This window comes from Sebastes fasciatus, chromosome 15 (genome assembly GCF_043250625.1).
Source record: "Sebastes fasciatus isolate fSebFas1 chromosome 15, fSebFas1.pri, whole genome shotgun sequence".
NCBI lineage: Eukaryota > Metazoa > Chordata > Actinopteri > Perciformes > Sebastidae > Sebastes > Sebastes fasciatus.
Window position 1 is genome coordinate 10404545 of NC_133809.1, and position 20601 is coordinate 10425145.

At 38.3% G+C, this 20601-nt stretch overlaps 2 protein-coding genes and 3 gene segments (V, D, J or C); 3 read left to right on the plus strand and 2 right to left on the minus strand.

The window, feature by feature from the left end:
* Positions 1-4124, plus strand: part of LOC141783884 (immunoglobulin kappa light chain-like) — a 203016-nt gene extending 198892 nt beyond the window's left edge. The window contains exon 4 of the mRNA XM_074661495.1: positions 3555-4124. Coding sequence (XP_074517596.1) covers positions 3555-3874 — 320 coding nt within the window. The 3' untranslated portion in view covers positions 3875-4124. The remainder of the gene's footprint in view (positions 1-3554) is intronic.
* The window catches only part of LOC141783881 (Ig kappa chain V-III region MOPC 63-like), a 144258-nt gene that overhangs the window by 119764 nt on the left and 3893 nt on the right, over positions 1-20601 (minus strand). The window contains 1 exon segment of the V gene segment in view: positions 118-429. Within this exon segment, the coding sequence occupies positions 118-429 (312 nt within the window).
* On the plus strand, positions 6366-7984 carry LOC141783893 (Ig lambda-1 chain C region-like). The segment is given in 2 exon segments: positions 6366-6506; positions 7420-7984. A coding segment is annotated over 1 exon segment (312 nt).
* LOC141783876 (uncharacterized) lies at positions 9118-14213 on the minus strand. Of its 4 annotated transcripts, none has more exons than XM_074661486.1 (6): positions 14154-14213; positions 13057-13132; positions 12246-12868; positions 11483-11641; positions 10854-10949; positions 9118-9977 (listed from the first exon to the last, which is right to left on the minus strand). In XM_074661486.1, the coding sequence occupies exons 3-6, from the start codon at positions 12603-12605 to the stop codon at positions 9654-9656; spliced, it is 939 nt and encodes a 312-aa protein (XP_074517587.1). In that variant the 5' UTR covers positions 12606-12868; positions 13057-13132; positions 14154-14213; the 3' UTR covers positions 9118-9653. The 4 variants fall into 4 exon arrangements, with proteins under 4 accessions (XP_074517587.1, XP_074517586.1, XP_074517585.1 ...); XM_074661485.1 differs by lacking the exon at positions 14154-14213 and adding an exon at positions 13922-14147; XM_074661484.1 differs by lacking the exon at positions 14154-14213 and adding an exon at positions 13758-14147.
* On the plus strand, positions 13449-18250 carry LOC141784023 (immunoglobulin lambda constant 1-like). The segment is given in 4 exon segments: positions 13449-13473; positions 15801-15891; positions 16724-16848; positions 17657-18250. Coding segments are annotated over 4 exon segments (564 nt in total).

A 20601-nucleotide genomic window follows, 5' to 3' on the forward strand; every position in this document is an offset into this window, starting at 1 on the left:
GGTCTGTGTCAGAGTCTCTTCCTCTTCAGCAGCTGCAGTCGGTTCCTGCTGTAACAGCTCAGTGTCTCTGCAGTCAGACTGAGGGAGGTTTTTGTACGACTACAAATCACTGTGTGAACACCCAAGCACTGTTTATATTGTGGAGACTCTGACAGTAATAAACTGCTGCGTCTTCAGTCTGAACTCCACTGATGGTAAAAGTGAAGTCAGAGCCGCTTCCACTGCCACTAAACCGAGCTGCTGTTCCTGATTCACGTGTGCTCGCATATGTTATTAGAAGCTTTGGACTCTCTCCAGATTTCTGTTGATACCAGAACATATAACTGCCTCCGTAAACAGCTTGGCTGGTCTTACAGGTGAGAGAGACGGTGGATCCTGGAGTAGATGTCACTACTGGAGGCTGAGTCACAGTCACCTGACCGCTGCATCCTGCAGACAAAAACAAATCATTCATTTATCAGCAGAAATAAATGAGAGAAAAGGCAGCACATCATGTCTGAAATGTTGCTGAGTGAATGAACCTGTAAAACAGCAGCAGGCCAGCGTCCAGATGAGGATGGTGATGAGAGTCATGCTGGTTGTGCTTTCTGCTGTATTGACTGACACATCTGAGTCCTGCAGTGTTGAACTCACAGGACTATAAACCTTCTCAGTTCACTGGAGGATCAGCTGACGATGCAAAGCCTCCTCTCTATGGAAATCATTTCTCTGCTCTCAACACACTGAAGGCAACGTGGGACACTAAATCAGGAGGAATACTGCTTGGATTTACACCATCTATCATCTGAATGGATAATAGAAGAAACATATTTATATTAGAAGTGCAGTTGAGGATTTAAGGATGAGTTTGTGTCCACTGTGGTTGGTATGATATGTCTGTTTGTCTGCCTGTAATCTACTGACAGGGTTTACTGGAGATAAATAACATATTTCAGATCTGATTAATATGAGTTTATGAGTTATTATTATTATTAAAAAGCATCATGTTCATTTAACCATGTAGCAACTGATATAAAACTGTGAAAAATGACTTTGTTACAAGGAGACTGTGATCGTTTCTCTGTCTGGTGTAGAAAAGTAAAGCAAAATTAAATAATTCATTGTTTTGTGCAGCTGTTGGTAGAAACACTTTTCAACATGTTTTGATATCAGTGGCTATAGTTCAACAAGAGTTTATCCTCCCCAGTTTACTCATAAAGAGACTGAATGACAAGATCATAAGTTTAAACTCTATATGGAAGAGCGTCTGTGAGTTTGTTCCAGTTTTATTTAGATTCATTGTGGTTCTGCTTGATGACTCTTGTGTTGTGTTCACTGGACCAGTTCTCCTCATCACAGTCTCTTCACCAACCCTCTGCACCTGCAACAGGCCGATTTCACTTCAGTCAAACTGAAGGAGGTATTTGTACGGCTCTAAATCACTGTGTGAACACCCAAGCACTGTTTATTTGATGGCGACTCTGACAGTAGTAAACCGCTGCGTCTTCAGTCAGAACTCCACTGATGGTAAAAGTGAAGTCAGAGCTGCTTCCACTGCCACTAAACCGAGCTGCTGTTCCTGATACAGGTTTTTTTGCATATTTTATTAGAAGCTTTGGACTCTCTCCAGATTTCTGTTGATACCAGAACATATCCTCATCTCCATCAGACCATCTGTAAACATCTCGGCTGGTCTTACAGGTGAGAGAGACGGTGGATCCTGGAGTAGATGTCACTACTGGAGGCTGAGTCACAGTCACCTGACCGCTGCATCCTGCAGACAAAAACACATCATTCATTTATCAGCAGAAATAAATGAGAGAAAAGGCAGCACATCATGTCTGAAATGTTGCTGAGTGAATGAACCTGTAAAACAGCAGCAGGCCAGCGTCCAGATGAGGATGGTGATGAGAGTCATGCTGGTTGTGCTTTCTGCTGTGTTGACTGACACATCTGAGTCCTGCAGTGTTGAACTCACAGGACTATAAACCTTCTCAGTTCACTGGAGGATCAGCTGACGATGCAAAGCCTCCTCTCTATGGAAATCATTTCTCTGCTCTCAACACACTGAAGGCAACGTGGGACACTAAATCAGGAGGAATACTGCTTGGATTTACACCATCTATCATCTGAATGGATAATAGAAGAAACATATTTATATTAGAAGTGCAGTTGATGATTTAAGGATGAGTTTGTGTCCACTGTGGTTGGTATGATATGTCTGTTTGTCTGCTTTTAATCTACTGACAGGGTTTACTGGAGATAAATAACATATTTCAGATATGCTTAATATGAGTTTATAAGTTATTATTATTAAAAAACATCATGTTCATTTAACCATGTAGCAACTGATATAAAACTGTGAAAAAATGACTTTGTTACAAGGACACTGTGATCGTTTCTCTGTCTGGTGTTGAAAAGTAAAGAAAAATTAAATAAATAATCTTCATTTATACAATAATTTCAATCCATATCATTAATTTAATGTTTGTAGATTCAATAAAATATAAATGTTTCTGTGTTAATTGAGAAAGCAGAGAGTATTTTCAGTGGATAGATGCTTGTTCACAGTGCAGGAGGTTTTTGTACGGCCACTTAATGAGTTTGTATCACTGTGGTGGACTTTTGGTGGAGGAACCAAACTCATCATTAACTGTAAGTACCAGAGATTTATTATTTATAAAACATGAAATATTCTTTTAATACTATCTTTTGCATCCGAATTTGATGAAACAAGAAATTATTTTTCGATAATTTACATGTGGATATTATTTTTGCTGTCTATTTAACTTGGCTGATATTGAAGTTTAGGAAAACATTTATATTAATATTCTTTTAGCATTAAAGAAGATGTTATGTTGAAATATATGCAGAATAATTTTCGCTTTTTTTTTCCAATAATATATTTGTTTAATAATGTTTGGTTGTAAATTTGTTCTGCAGGAACATTTTAACGTTCAGAAAATAAAAGCAACATTTTATTTCAAGTTTCTTATGTTTTATGTTTTACTGTAACATTTAAATGATTGTTAGGTATAAAAACTGTTGCAAATGCCGTGAAAACAAATTTAAGAGTTCATATGTTCATTTAGTATCGCTGTAGTTTGACTTCACAGTTCGTTAGTTTAAAGTGGTGAAAAGGAAGTGAAACAGACAGATGATAAAGTCTATAACTGAATACAGATGTTACATTTGCATCGCAGCAATGAATCATTTACTGTCACACATTATAAAGAAGATAGAAAGATTTAATTTAATAATCATTAATACAATGTTCCCATTTAAAATCACAGATAAGTCATGTTGCATATTAATTATTAGATATATAAGAGTTCCACAGTAGAAGATTCATTACTTTAAATAAACAACAAAGTTTTACTATTGTGTTTTATATGTTAACTCCTCATTTCCTGCCATGTGTCAGCTCCTCTCCTCTGTCTGATCACAGTATCATGCACACAGCTGATCCACAGTAGTGTTAACCTCTGTCAGGTATCATAACTGTCTCATGTCCAGCTGTCTGTCCTACAGTGGAAGTTCATCTGCTCCTTGTGTGTCTCTGCTCTCCCCTCCAGCTGGCACCATGGTCAGGCCCTCAGTCTCTCTGCTTCCCCCCTCCTCTGAGCAGCTCTCTGGGGGCTCGGCCACGCTGGCCTGCCTGCTGACCGGCTACTCTCCTCAGGGAGCCGTGGTGAGCTGGCAGGTGGACGGTACGGAGGTGACGGAGGGGGTCCTGAGCAGCTCAGAGGAGGAGAAGAGCGGCCGCTACAGCAGCAGCAGCACCCTGAGCCTGAGCCAGGAGCGCTGGATGGAAGGAGAGCTGTACTCCTGCATGGTCCTCCATCAGGACCACAGCCAGACCCAGTCCCTCCACAGGAGCCAGTGTAAGGGCTAGAGGGGCCGGCTGAAGCCCAGGACAGGAGCTCTGTGTGGGGGGGAGCAGCTCTGATCAATAGCAGTTTGAATGCTTGTAGAGGAAACTGAAGCTTTGTGTGACAGAGAACAACACTGCTGTAAAGTGTTGGACAACAACAACTTAGAGAGGAATGTGTGTCGCTCAGCAGCTTCATGTGAGTGAGCTTAATAACTGTCATGTTGATCACTGATGTTGTTGCTAATAAAGATTTCACTGATACATAACTTCATGAAGTGTTTGCTCTTTTATTTTATGAAGAGTAGAAAGAAATTAACTGGTTTTATAACTTCAACTGATTCTCCTCTCTGTGGAAAATGAAAACCCTCACGACAAAGTAGTATACTTAGAGTTTATTTAATGAAGTTAAGTAAAATTCAAGTATACTACAAGTGAATAGGTATACTCTTAGTTTAATAGTTATATACTTGTAGCCCACTTTTTAGTTTATGAAAGTTCACTTTGTATACTTTAACTTATAGTACTTAGCTAATGATTTATATGTATTACATAAAGAGACTTGCTCCTTTTGCTATTTGACTTGATGTTTTGTGATGATAAAAAAAAATAATACATTTTACTCTCATATCTTCACGGTGAATGAAGAATCCCAAAACGCAGAAAATTCTTGATGAATTGAAGTGAATTCATATCAAAACATTCATTTACAAACTCTCACACACTTTAATAGGCTACTCTATCAAAAAGTTAGTACAACTGCAAAACAAGTATACCTTTCTGTAGGCCTATAAGGTAACAATACTTAATTATACTTTTCTTAAGTATATCTCGATCAAAAGATTAAGTAAAAGTATAAGCCAGGTATACTATACTTTTCTGTAATTGTAATAAGCTAAGTATACTTAAGTATATCTCTGATGAGTCCATAAAAAAGTAAACTGAAAGTATAGTCTCTTGTTTTAAGTTTAAAATAAGTATACTAATAGCACACTTGAATAAACTTCTATTTGGTAAGGGCAGCTTTGAATTCATCACGTAAATATATATAGTTCTCCTTTTTTAAATTGTTATAGAGAGTGATATTACATTACAGTAAAGAAAAGTAAATAATGCATCTTTTTGTGATTAAAAAAACTTGGAGAATAATGTGAACTTGATTTTTAGGGAGGAATAAATCATGACTCAAATATGTGATCAGGCAACATTTGTCTCTTTAGCTGAGAGTAAATGTGAACAGAACATGATGTGTTATTAGATATTTTAATAATGTTTTTAATGAAGTTATTAGTGTGAATGTGTAGTGTGTGCTTGGTGAGGTTCCTGTCAGCTCTGTGTTCAGTGGTCTGTGTCAGAGTCTCTTCCTCTTCAGCAGCTGCAGTCGGTTCCTGCTGTAACAGCTCAGTGTCTCTGCAGTCGGACTGAGGGAGGTTTTTGTACGACTACAAATCACTGTGTGAACACTGGTCCGCTTTGGTAACTCTGACAGTAATAAACTGCTGCGTCTTCAGTCTGAACTCCACTGATGGTCAAAGTGAAGTCAGAGCTGCTTCCACTGCCACTAAACCGAGCTGCTGTTCCTGATACACGTGTGCTCACATATTTTATTAGGAGCTTTGGAGGCTGTCCAGATTTCTGTTGATACCAGAACATACAATCACCATAACTACTGTGGCTGTAAACAGCTTGGCTGGTCTTACAGGTGAGAGAGACGGTGGATCCTGGAGTAGATGTCACTACTGGAGGCTGAGTCACAGTCACCTGACCGCTGCATCCTGCAGACAAAAACAAGTCATTCATTTATCAGCAGAAATAAATGAGAGAAAAGGCAGCACATCATGTCTGAAATGTTGCTGAGTGAATGAACCTGTAAAACAGCAGCAGGCCAGCGTCCAGATGAGGATGGTGATGAGAGTCATGCTGGTTGTGCTTTCTGCTGTGTTGACTGACACATCTGAGTCCTGCAGTGTTGAACTCACAGGACTATAAACCTTCTCAGTTCACTGGAGGATCAGCTGACGATGCAAAGCCTCCTCTCTATGGAAATCATTTCTCTGCTCTCAACACACTGAAGGCAACGTGGGACACTAAATCAGGAGGAATACTGCTTGGATTTACACCATCTATCATCTGAATGGATAATAGAAGAAACATATTTATATTAGAAGTGCAGTTGAGGATTTAAGGATGAGTTTGTGTCCACTGTGGTTGGTATGATATGTCTGTTTGTCTGCCTTTAATCTACTGACAGGGTTTACTGGAGATAAATAACATATTTCAGTTCTGATTAATATGAGTTTATAAGTTATTATTATTAAAAAGCATCATGTTCATTTAACCATGTAGCAACTGATATAAAACTGTGAAAAAATGACTTTGTTACAAGGAGACTGTGATCGTTTCTCTGTCTGGTGTTGAAAAGTAAAGCAAAATTATATAAATAATCTTCATTTATACAATAATTTCAATCCATATCATTAATTTAATGTTTGTAGATTCAATAAAGTATGAATGTTTCTGTGTTAATTGAGAAAGCAGAGAGTATTTTCAGTGGATAGATGCTTGTTCACAGTGCAGGAGGTTTTTGTACGGCCACTTAATGAGTTTGTATCACTGTGGTGGACTTTTGGTGGAGGAACCAAACTCATCATTAACTGTAAGTACCAGAGATTTATAATTTATACAACATGAAATATTCTTTTAATACTAACTTTTGCATCACAATTTTATAAAATGAAAAAAATATTTTGGATAATTTACATGTGGATATTATTCTGTGCTGTCTATTAATCTTGGCTGGTATTGAAGTTTAGGAAAATATTAATATTAATATTCTTTTAGTATTAAAGAAGATGTTACGGTGAAATATTTGCAGAATATTTTCCATTTTTTTCCAATCAGATATTTGTTTAATAAAGTTTGGTTGTAAATTTGTTCTGCAGGAACATTTTAATGTTCAGAAAATAACGGAAAAATTTAATTTCAAGTTTCTTATGTTTTATGTTTTACTGTAACATTTAAACGATTGTTAGGTATAAAAACTGTTGCAAATGCCGTTAAAACTAATTCAAGAGTTCATATGTTCATTTATTATCGCTGTAGTTTGACTTCACAGTTCGTTAGTTTAAAGTGGTAAAAAGGAAGTGAAACAGACAGATGATAAAGTCTTTAACTGAATACAGATGTTACATTTGCATCGCAGCGAGGAATCATTTACTGTCACACATTATAAAGAAGATTTAATTTAATGATCATTAATACAATGTTCCCATTTATAATCACAAATAAATCATGTTTCATATTAATTATTAAATATTTATGAAGAGTTCCACAGTAGAAGATTCATTACTTTAAATATAAAACAAAGATTTACTATTGTGTTTTATTTGTTAACTCCTCATTTCCTGCCATGTGTCAGCTCCTCTCCTCTGTCTGATCACAGTATCATGCACACAGCTGATCCACAGTAGTGTTAACCTCTGTCAGGTATCATAACTGTCTCATGTCCAGCTGTCTGTCCTACAGTGGAAGTTCATCTGCTCCTTGTGTGTCTCTGCTCTCCCCTCCAGCTGGCACCATGGTCAGGCCCTCAGTCTCTCTGCTTCCCCCCTCCTCTGAGCAGCTCTCTGGGGGCTCGGCCACGCTGGCCTGCCTGCTGACCGGCTACTCTCCTCAGGGAGCCGTGGTGAGCTGGCAGGTGGACGGTACGGAGGTGACGGAGGGGGTCCTGAGCAGCTCAGAGGAGGAGAAGAGCGGCCGCTACAGCAGCAGCAGCACCCTGAGCCTGAGCCAGGAGCGCTGGATGGAAGGAGAGCTGTACTCCTGCAGGGTCCTCCATCAGGACCACAGCCAGACCCAGTCCCTCCACAGGAGCCAGTGTAAGGGCTAGAGGGGCCGGCTGAAGCCCAGGACAGGAGCTCTGTGTGGGGGGGAGCAGCTCTGATCAATAGCAGTTTGAATGCTTGTAGAGGAAACTGAAGCTTTGTGTGACAGAGAACAACACTGCTGTAAAGTGTTGGACAACAACAACTTAGAGAGGAATGTGTGTCGCTCAGCAGCTTCATGTGAGTGAGCTTAATAACTGTCATGTTGATCACTGATGTTGTTGCTAATAAAGATTTCACTGATACATAACTTCATGAAGTGTTTGCTCTTTTATTTTATGAAGAGTAGAAAGAAATTAACTGGTTTTATAACTTCAACTGATTCTCCTCTCTGTGGAAAATGAAAACCCTCACGACAAAGTACACTGTAAAAAAAAAAAAGCTAGCAGAACTCAAAATTGTAAAGTAACAAACTTCAGCAGAGTTTTAAGTTGGGCAATTAAACATAACATTTTAAGTTTTGCTTTTGAGTTTGCTCAACTTTCAATTCTCATTTCTGTTAACTCAACTCAAGTTGCAGTAATTTATAATTTCATATTGTAACAACTTTGAATCCTTACTTCTGTTAACTTAACTCTAGTTGCAGTAACTTAAACCTGTACATAGTACCCACTTCATTTCAGTTGAGTTCATTTAGTGGAATAGGTTAGAGTAACTTCAAATTGTGCACTGCAACAGTTAAGGTAAGTCAAATATATAAATTAGGACCAATAACTACCCATCAAATTATAAATAATTACAGATGCAACATCTACCTTCAAAACTTCTTTTTTTAATTAATTAAAACACAGCCTATCCAAACCTTTGGAACAAGGCCAAGTAACTGCTGAGACCCATAACTGTCCCAGTCTTAGCACTTAACTAACATGAAGCACTTAACATTGTATACTAGTATGAATCACATCTTGAACACCATAATACAATGAGGTAGCAGTTGTGACCTTAGTAAGATAAAGTTAAAGGGAAAAGTCAGCACTTCGACAGTGAGACTACTAAAAAGAGTACACTCATAAGGGATAATGTACAGCGAGCCGGTCATTGTTGTAAAAGGAACGTTGAGCGGCATCGCCCTGAAGGGGATTCTTTCACAACAATGACCCGCTAGCTGTACATTATCCCGCTTATTACACGGCTACTTACTTAAGAAATCAATAATTTGACACAAAACGGTCTGTCAGAGTCTGACATCAGAGCTGCGCCCATAGCAACGGTCTGCTATAAAGAAATAACAGACCGCAGAACGCCGTAATTAACCAATCAGAATCGAGTATTCAACAACGCCGTGTAATAAACCATGATAAAATACAAAACATAAGAAGATTCAGTTACCACAAGAAGTAGCTCATGGGTTGAAATGGAACTCCAAACAGAACAACTGTGATCCAGAACTGTCAATCTAATAAAACTTTAACAATAAAATAACAAGGCAGCCCAATGGTGTGTGTCATCAATTTACACACTATTCAATCTTAACATAAGCCACGTGGTTAACAATATCCAATAAGGTGCAGGATAAATGTAAGAGAGCATTCAGGCACGTCGGAGCGCAAGAGATGGGCAGGTAATGAGACATAGAAGAGGAGTTCGAGGTAGATACAAGTTTGTGAGTTGCAGAGAGACAGTTATCGTGTTGGCTGGACAGAAGGGGAGAGTTTTAGAGGTCAGAATTTGAGTGAGATTGGGAGAATATGCAAATTAAGTAAGAAAGTTAGACAAGTTAAGGTGACCGATTGAGAGAGGAAAGAAGATGGCGAGAGAAATGGAGAAACGGGAAAAGGGAGAGGAGAGGTGGGGAGATTGAACTTAAAATCAGAGGAGGTAGAGGAGGATCCATCTCAGGCAACTGAGATTTAAGTCATTCTACAAGGGGCAACAGGAACCTCTGCAATTCAAAACTGTCCCAGACCCAACATTATCAGCTAACTCGGTGGATTCACTGAAGAAGTTTGATTTTGAGGGATCGGACTCTTGCAGAGATCAGTTCCAAGTCCCATGAAAACCTTTTGAATGGTTTCGAATGTGTACCTCAGTTCTTTTGGGTACTGGAGGTTTAAAGCGTAGATCAGCCCAAAGAGGTAAGCAAAAGCCGTTGGCAGGTCAGGGAGATCCTGGAGGACGATGTCTTCTTCTACAACAACAGCAACATTAATGACTGTTGCAGGAGCTGAACTGTCATCATCCTCCAACACAGTGAGGATACCCACGATGAGGCCCTTCGTCTGCTCCTCTTCTGGGTCAGTGGCCTTGTGATGACAGACAAAAAATGACCAACGCATGAATAGTAAATCAAACTGAAAGACATTTGGCATTAAAATACTGTGGCTCAGATTAATTTATAACGCAAATTATTCCAAATACTGTATAAAGCTAATTTCCTACCTTGAATTACTTATATGTTTGATATTTTAACCCTCTGAAACCAGCGGGATCGCCGGCTATCTCGACCGACATTACTGTCTTTGAGAGGTTGTAGCGGCTCAGTTTTAAAGCTAGAGTGAAGATACTGTCTCATATGAAACTAGACAACCTAAGGAATCCAATGGCACCAACCATGTCATGTTAGCGGGAAGGAGGCTAAATAATGCTCCAAATTAGTCTACATTTAGGAGAGGGAAGAAGGGGTCATTTTGACCTCTGACCTCCAGATATGTGAATGTAAATGGGTTCTATGGGTACCCACGAGTCTCCCCTTTACAGACATGCCCACTTTATGATAATCACATGTAGTTTGATGCTGCAACAACTTATGAGACATAAGTGGGCATGGAACAATTTATTTTAATTAATTACATATACTGCTGGCCTGCTGTCCCCCCTAAAGAAAAAACGAAAACGGGTCTATGTGGATCTCTTAGGGTTAAACATTTCCATCTCATACCCCGCAACCAAAGATTTAACCCCCATATACATGAAACCAATTGAATCAACTAATAGCAAGCAAAGTACAACTCTTGAAGACACTGTGGGCATTGGGACAGATAAAGAGAACAAGGAGGATACTGGGATGGATAGACTAGAATGGGACAAAATGGCAGAGGCAAAGGTTGAAGTCAAAGAGAGTCTATTTTTAATAACAGAATAATAATAAATATTTACATTTTCTACTAATAACCACTCACCAGACAGTTCCTGAACAGCTTCTCATGACTGTTACGGAGATACAAGGGGAGGCCCTTCAAGGCTGCAGTCTGTCGATGTGCTGTGATGTCAGATGTCTGAAACACAAAGGGTTGGGAGAAAAGTTACACCAAGATGTAACAAACATGAAGAAAGCTGAGAACAAACATGGAAACATGCTTCCCGGTTTGTATTAAAGCTGCATTTATTTATTTTTGCCCACTTAGATGCAGAACTCAACAGACTGAAACAATCACACACTTGATATATTATGGCCTTATAAGGTTGATTATGTGGCAAACAGCTGTCCTCTTCCACATCCAGCAAATACCTGTTGAATGAAAGTCTTAAGATTTACTCCTTTTAACTCCTGATATAAATAGCTGGCTTCTTAGCTGTTAGATGTTCCACTTTCTTCACCACCTTGTCGCTATCTTTGTCTGTCCCTTAGGTAGTGTACAGTGGGGTTATTCTGATGGTTTGTCACTATGAGCAACACCTCAAATTTGACCCAATGTTTATTTAAAAATATTGATTAGTGCAGCTTTATAAAAAGAAAAAAAAAATTCCTTTTTATACATTTATTTCCATAATGTCCAGAATAATGAGATTATTAAGTCTAGAAATTCACCTCTTCATCCAGTCTGTTAAGGAGTTGATCCATCTCAGGCGGGAAAGCTGTCCGCCTAGCCCGATAGAGTTTAAGGAGCCTAGGAGTGTGCTGATTAATGGCTGCTCCGAAGTTGTCTATTAGGTCCTTGTTGGTGAGCCGAAGAAACTCTTCCCTGATCTGTTGAACAACAACAGAACAGCAAACGTAAATGTCCAATACAAAGTCAATACAATTTAAACACCATCCTCATGTTAAAATATGTATTTTATTAACCCTCATCCTGGGGTCCCCAAGAAAAATCTGCTGTAAGAAACAACCATCATAGCACCATGTTAACTTATGCCATCTCAAAACATTATTAGTGTAATTAATGTCATCTGAAGGATGACATTAATTACACTAATAATAAATTAGTTAAATTAGGACCCATGGCAAACATTTGATTTATCTATTATATTTGACCTATTTTAACTGCATAGGCTGCAATTGGGTGCTTTTGGTGGGACCCCCAGGACCCCAATACATTGGTATTTTTAAAAATCACTAATTAAAACAGAAAACAATGATATGAAGTCATAAGGAACAAATTGATTGACAAAGTGATGAAAAATTTAAATGATAGAACAAAGCATGTGAGATATGACAAAAAGTATACCGTTGGGGTCTGCCAGTACCCCAGTTGGTAGGATGAGGGTTAACGGAAGTAAACAACTTCAGATTCTTATTTTGCAAAGACTAAATCTGAAACACAACATAATATATTATTGGCTCAGCTGCTTACCTCTGCCTCGTAAAACAGAGCAGGCCACCGCTCCTGAACCTCTGACACCATAGGCACTAGCTCCACAATCTCCTTGCGCCTCAGGGAGAATGTCACCTCCATCTGTTGCTTTATGAGTGCAACATTCTTATTCCTCTTCTTTAACTCCTCAACCAGAGCTAGTCTTTCCTCCTCCAGCAAGTCATCAGTATGGGTATCTGGGTGGTCAGGAACATAGTTAATCTCCCCTCGCTTTGCTCTCTTCAAAGAAGGACCTGCACCATCATCTTCACCGCTTCTTCTCCGGTTAATGCTGACCTCAATGCAGCCTGCGTTACGTAGCTTGGACCTGTAATTACCAAGTTTGTATTTTATGCTCATTTTCCATCCATCATACCCCGTTACACTGCCCGGTTCTTGAAGACAGGGGTGCCTACTGACGAGAGCAGAAGCAACAGACTCAATCTATGAAGAGTAATCAGTATACTCACCATTCTGCGTCCCTTCAATGCAGCAGGCACACTTTTGGGGTCACCAGTATCTTCCCTCCCACTGTGTATGCAGTCAATGGATGATGGTTGTTGAGAGCCTCAGGATCGAAAATCTCAGTGTCTGCATAGATGTTCTCCACAAGCTTGAAAGACCTAAAATGCAAAAGGACATCATCCAAAGAAGGTGTTTTGATGTCAGTTACTTTCTCCACATGTAACACTGGCTTGAAAAGACTTTGGTTATCAAATTGACATGCCATCATCTGCTGGTGTTTTGTGGACAGCATGAGAAGCACATTTTTTGCTCAGTCTTATTGAAAAAAGTGTGTTTTCACTCAAACCTCATTGTCCATAATTCCACCAATGGACCAAAGCAGCAAAATCCGGAAAGGTTTCTGTGACTGCATTCATTTCAATCTGAAAGACAAAGGTGACAATTTGCTGGAAATTAGCAAAGCAGGCAGTGGTAGAATAATTAATGATGTGGTTAATGTCGCTCAAACAGGTTCTTAATAAGTTTTAAACATATCAATTTAATGTAATTGTAAACAGTAGACTGCTCTCTGGAATTCACAGTATTTTGACAAATTTAATACAATATTCTGTCCCATTCATTTGGAGTTATGAAGTTATAATTTTTAGAATAGCTTATGCGAAGAGTCTGCACATGGCTCTCCACTGCTCCACTCCTCCACTCTGACCTCACAAGCACACATGGAGGTGCAGAGCCGAAATGGCGGTGGCTAGCCGGGCTAACGGTGCTAACAGAGCTAATAGAGCTAATTGTGGGGCACACCGTAAAAACAAGGCCCGTTGTGTCAGTGCATCTGAGGCAATAGTGCTGACAGAGCTAACAGTGTTAACCGGAGGGGGACGGAAGACGGGCGGACGGACTTGACTGTGGCCGCTACGGGCGACGGGCATTTGTCCTTGAGGAGGTCTAAACTCTCCTAGTGGCTTTCTAGTTAAGACACGAAGCATTCAGCTAACTAACGGACACTTTAGTTGAAACAACAACACTACCGTTACAACCGTTACTCACCAACACCGGCTAGAATGACCACAATGTCCCGTTAGCATTAACAGCTTAACGGGTAGCGCAGTTTAGCCGTTGACATATGGACGCAGCTAACTACCCCTGTAGCTGTAATACTGTACCGACACGTTACCGTAACGTTACAACACATTAATACCATTCAGACTAACCAGTCAGAAACAACGTCCTCCCTGTTTGAAAGCTTCTTGTCCATACAAGCCTCGCTAGCATCAGCTAGTCGCTAGCTTTAGCTTTAGCTAATTAAGCTAACGTTACTAGTGTTTACGTTAACTGTTGTCATGGTAATGTCTACAGTATCTGTTAATGTATCACACCATAGAACTCTGAATACAAATATGACACAATTTCAACTATATCAAACGAAAAATAAGTTAAACGTACCTGTGTGGAGTCAGACTGGAGCTCCATGAGACAGACAGACTGCAGCTCCATGAGACAGACAGACAGACTGCAGCTCCGGTGCAGACAGACTGGAGCTCCATGAGACAGACAGACTGGAGGCGGAGTACTTCAAACTTCAACTCTGAAAGTTGTCTTTCCCTCCATTCACAACAAAGACACGAGAGTTATCTGAACTTTCGCCCCTTGTGTTGACTTGCAACCTACAGTCTGTGTTCACAACTGAAAGATAGAAGTATTATGAACTCACTTAATGGTTTTGACGCCAACTTAAAGTCTGATTTGCTGGACTGACTCATATGTTTGACTCAAATGTTAATAACGTATATTTCAAAGTCTTAACAACTTGAAACGCTTTTTTATGCCAACAAATACGAGTTAGAGTTTTTACAGTGTAGTATACTTCAAGTATATTTTATGAAGTTAAGCAAAGTTCAAGTATATTACAAGTGAATAGGTATACTCTTAGTTTAATAGTTATATACTTGTAGCCCACTTTTTAGTTTATGAAAGTTCACTTTGTATACTTTAACTTATAGTACTTTGCCAATTATTTATGTATTACATAAAGAGACTTGCTCCTTTTGCTATTTGACGATGTTTTGTGATGATAAAAAAAATAATATATTTTTCTCACATGTCTCCACGGTGAACGAAGAATCCAACAACGTAGAAAATTCTTGATGAATTGAAGTAAATTCATATCAAAACATTCATTTACAAACTCTCACACACTTTAATAGGCTACTCTATCAAAAAGTTAGTTCAACTACAAGTCAAGTATACCTTTCTGTAGGCCTATAAGGCAAGAATACTTAATTATACTTTTCTTAAGTATATCTCGATCAAAAGAAGTAAAAGTATAATCCAAGTATACTATACGTTACTGTAATTGTAATGAGATAAGTATACTTAAGTATATCTGATGAGTACATAAAAAAGTAAACTGAAAGTATATTCTCCTATTTTAAGTTGAAAATAAGTATATTAAATAGCACACTTGAATAAACTTCTATTTGGTAAGGTAAGCTTTGAATTCATCATGTAAATATATATAGTTCTCCCTTTTAAATTGGTATAGAGAGTGATATTACATTACAGTTAAGAAAAGTAAATAATACATTTTTTTTTTAATTAAAAAAAAAACGTGGAGAATAATGAGAACTTGATTTTTAGGTAGGAGGAAATCATGAGTCAAATATGTGATCAGGCAACATTTGTCTCTTTAGCTGAGAGTAAATGTGAACAGAACATGATGTGTTATTAGATATTTTAATAATCTTTTTAATGAAGTTATTAGTGTGAATGTGTAGTGTGTGCTTGGTGAGGTTCCTGTCAGCTCTGTGTTCAGTGGTCTGTGTCAGAGTCTCTTCCTCTTCAGCAGCTGCAGTCGGTTCCTGCTGTAACAGCTCAGTGTCTCTGCAGTCGGACTGAGGGAGGTTTTTGTACGACTACAAATCAATGCGTGAACACCCAAGCACTGTTTATACGGTGGAGACTCTGACAGTAATAAACTGCTGCGTCTTCAGTCTGAACTCCACTGATGGTCAAAGTGAAGTCAGATCTGATTCCACTGCCACTAAACCGAGCTGCTGTTCCTGATACACGTGTGCTAACAAATCTTATTAGGAGCTTTGGAGGCTGTCCAGATTTCTGTTGATACCAGAACATACGATCACCATAAGTACTCTCTGTGTAAACAGCTTGGCTGGTCTTACAGGTGAGAGAGACGGTGGATCCTGGAGTAGATGTCACTACTGGAGGCTGAGTCACAGTCACCTGACCGCTGCATCCTGCAGACAAAAACAAATCATTCATTTATCAGCAGAAATAAATGAGAGAAAAGGCAGCACATCATGTCTGAAATGTTGCTGAGTGAATGAACCTGTAAAACAGCAGCAGGCCAGCGTCCAGATGAGGATGGTGATGAGAGTCATGCTGGTTGTGCTTTCTGCTGTGTTGACTGACACATCTGAGTCCTGCAGTGTTGAACTCACAGGACTATAAACCTTCTCAGTTCACTGGAGGATCAGCTGACGATGCAAAGCCTCCTCTCTATGGAAATCATTTCTCTGCTCTCAACACACTGAAGGCAACGTGGGACACTAAATCAGGAGGAATACTGCTTGGATTTACACCATCTATCATCTGAATGGATAATAGAAGAAACATATTTATATTAGAAGTGCAGTTGACGATTTAAGGATGAGTTTGTGTCCACTGTAGTTGGTATGATATGTCTGTTTGTCTGCCTTTAATCTACTGACAGGGTTTACTGAAGATAAATAACATATTTCAGATCTGCTTAATATGAGTTTATAAGTTATTATTATTATTAAAAAGCATCATGTTCATTTAACCATGTAGCAACTGATATAAAACTGTTTAAAAATGACTGTGTTACAAGGAGACTGTGATCGTTTCTCTGTCTGGTGTAGAAAAGTAAAGCAAAATTAAAGAAATAATCTTCATTTATACAATAATTTCAATTGAAATCATTAATTTAATGTTTGTAGATTCAATAAAGTATAAATGTTTCTGTGTTAATTGAGAAAGCAGAGAGTATTTTCAGTGGATAGATGCTTGGTCACAGTGCAGGAGGTTTTTGTACGGCCACTTAATGAGTTTGTATCACTGTGGTGGACTTTTGGTGGAGGAACCAAACTCATCATTAACTATAAGTACCAGAGATTTATTATTTATACAACATATAGCAAATATTATTTTTTTATCAAATACTGCATTGTAATTTGATCAAGTTCAGTGTTTTATGTTGTTGATAATTTATGTTGTTTTATTAAGCTGATCTCATAATCTGAGAAGAAATTTTACCGAAATCAATATTCATTCAGTAATGTAGATAATAAGATTAATAATTATTATTTTTCTAATATTCTATTTGTAATTAGATGTATTTAATATTGGCTTTAAAAACATTTTAAAGACAAATTTATTTAAACTTTACAGAAAATGTGTTTGTTAAATTCTTTGATTCGTTTATTTTGTAAATATAAAAAACAATATATTGAATTAAATTCTAATGTGGATTCCTGTTGAACACAAATGTGATTTTATCGGTAAATGCAGCTCATCTTTGTGTTCACGGTTCATTCATTTTACATATAGTGAACAGGAAGTGAAAGAGACAGATGACAAAGGTTTTAACTGTATTTAACTGTCAGTTTAAACAGAAGAAAATCATCTCAGGGACGAGTTATTCACTGTCACACGTTATGAAACACATACGAAGATGTCATCAATAATCGTCATCGATGAACCTTTTTAGTTGCATTCACACTTGAATCATGAGGCTGATGGTGAGATACTGAGTGATTTATGAGTGCAGCAGCAGCAGCTCAAGTTATTCTGTTTTATTTGATCAAATATAATAAATGAGCAGGATGTGATGTTTCTTTATTACCAAGCCTTCACTCTCATTGCTTTGTCTTTTCTCCCCCCCTCTCCTCCCCCTCTCTCTCCTCCAGTGGGTGTGGTGCAGCCCACCCTGACCGTCCTCCCCCCCTCCAGAGAGGAGCTGAAGCAGGGCAGTGCCACACTGGTGTGTCTGGCCAGCGGGGGCTTCCCCTCAGCCTGGACGCTGGGCTGGAAGGTGGGGGGCAGCAGCAGCTCCTCAGGGGCGTCACACAGCCTGGAGGTCCTTGGGAGGGACGGCCACTACAGCTGGAGCAGCACCCTGAGCCTCCTTGCAGAACAGTGGAGGAAGGCGTGCTCAGTGAGCTGTGAGGCCAGTCTGAATGGACAGAGGCCTGTCACTCAAAGCCTGGAGCCTGACCGCTGCTCAGAGTAGAGCTTCAGCAACACTTCCTGTCTGCAAATGATGCCGCTTCTTTGACAGAGATCTGGATGAAGCTCCAGATCTCCTCTGTTCACATGTTTCTGTATGTTTCACAGCTCTCTACTCAGTGTTTTACTCTGCATGTTGCTTTCTAATACTCATCTTCTGCATATTCTTCTTTATGTTCATTAAATGATTTTCACTCAAAGAGAAACTATTCATTCATCAGAAATGTGGCATGAACATTAAACCATCATTAAATAAAACTGTGGATTATAATAAATGAGTGTCTTTGTATTTATTTTATAACATATTCATTATGAAAAATACCTTCTTGATCATGTCAGTATTAAACCTGATATCCCTTACAAAAAAGAAGTATACTTCCAAGTTTATTTTATGAAATAAATTGAAGTATAGTTCAAGTATAATCCCAAATATACTTTATGTAATAAATATACTAATATCAATGTACTAGTAGTATACTTGTAAGTGCATTACTTCAATACTTCTTTGGACTAAATGGGCACACTTTATAAAAGTATACTTTAAATGTAAGAGTAGTAAACTTTGAGTACACAACTAGTTTACATCCAAGTTTTATTTTATACTGCAAATATAATATGAACTATACTACAAGTGAATTTATAAGTGTACTGTGGGAGCCAAGTTTAGTATACATGTTTTAGTTCAATAAATAAGCACAATCCGTATTTTATGTATGTGAGATAAATAAGTGATTTCATTGAATAAGTTAATTCCTAGTAATTAATATGTTAAAAGGTTAAAAGTCATTTAATGATCATTTGATTTAATTCATCTTGATGCAATGTCTTTGTGTGTTACTTTGTAAAGGCAACACTATATAAGCTTTCTGTTGACAAACAGTGGTTTGTTCAGTTGAGGCTCAAGTTAAGGACCGAGCCACACGGTTTTCTTACCGTAGTACAGTTTGCTAATTAGGACAACTTAGCTTTGAATCCTCCTGTAAGAAGATACTACAAAAATGTGGAATAAAGATTTTTGTTTTTTATCCTTTTTTACAACGGAGTCCTGTGGAAGTTTTTCCTTCTCAAGTAAATGTACACGAGTAAATCCAAGGTGACCATTGAGCGTCAACCCCCCACACTACTGTTAGTTTACTAGTTATATACATGTAGCCCACTTTTTACTTTATGAAAGTACACTTTGTATACTTTAACTTATAGTACTTAGCCAATGATTTATGTATTACATAAAGAGACTTGCTCCTTTTGCTATTTGACTTGATGTTTTGTGATGATAAAAAAAAAAATACATTTTTCTCACACGTCTCCACGGTGAACAAAGAATCCAATAAAGTAGACAATTCTTGATGAATTGAAGTAAATTCATATCAAAGCATTAGTTTACAAACTCTCACACACTTTAATAGGCTACTCTATCAAAAAATTAGTACAACTACAAGACAAGTATACCTTTCTGTAGACCTATAAGGCAAGAACACTTAATTATACTTTTAAGTATATCTTGATCAAAAGAAGTAAAAGTATAAGCCAAGTATACTATACTTTTCTGTAATTGTAATAAGCAAAGTATACTTAAATATATCTCTGATAAGTACATAAAAACATAAACTGAAAGTATAGTCTCTTATTTTAAGTTTAAAATAAGTATACTAATAGAACACTTGAATAAATTTATATTTGGTAAGGGAAGCTTTGAATTAATCATGTAAATATATATAGTTCTCCTTTTTAAATTGGAATAGAGAGTGATATTACATTACAGTAAAGAAAAGTAAATAATACATCTTTTTTTGATTAAAAACAATGTGGAGAATAATGTGAACTTGATTTTTAGGGAGGAATAAATCATGACTCAAATATGTGATCAGGCAACATTTGTCTCTTTAGCTGAGAGTAAATGTGAACAGGACATGATGTGTTATTAGATATTTTAATAATGTTTTTAATGAAGTTATTAGTGTGAATGTGTAGTGTGTGCTTGGTGAGGTTCCTGTCAGCTCTGTGTTCAGTGGTCTGTGTCAGAGTCTCTTCCTCTTCAGCAGCTGCAGTCGGTTCCTGCTGTAACAGCTCAGTGTCTCTGCAGTCGGACTGAGGGAGGTTTTTGTACGACTACAAATCACTGTGTGAACACCCAAGCACTGTTTATACGGTGGGCACTCTGACAGTAATAAACTGCTGCGTCTTCAGTCTGAACTCCACTGATGGTCAAAGTGAAGTCAGAGCTGCTTCCACTGCCACTAAACCGAGCTGCTGTTCCTGATTCACGTGTGCTCACATATTTTATTAGGAGCTTTGGAGGCTGTCCAGATTTCTGTTGATACCAGTGCATAGATTCTTCATCATCATCACCTAACGTAAAATAATCAGCATCATCACTGTCTTTGTAAACAGCTCGGCTGGTCTTACAGGTGAGAGAGACGGTGGATCCTGGAGTAGATGTCACTACTGGAGGCTGAGTCACAGTCACCTGACCGCTGCATCCTGCAGACAAAAACAAATCATTCATTGATCAGCAGAAATAAATGAGAGAAAAGGCAGCACATCATGTCTGAAATGTTGCTGAGTGAATGAACCTGTAAAACAGCAGCAGGCCAGCGTCCAGATGAGGATGGTGATGAGAGTCATG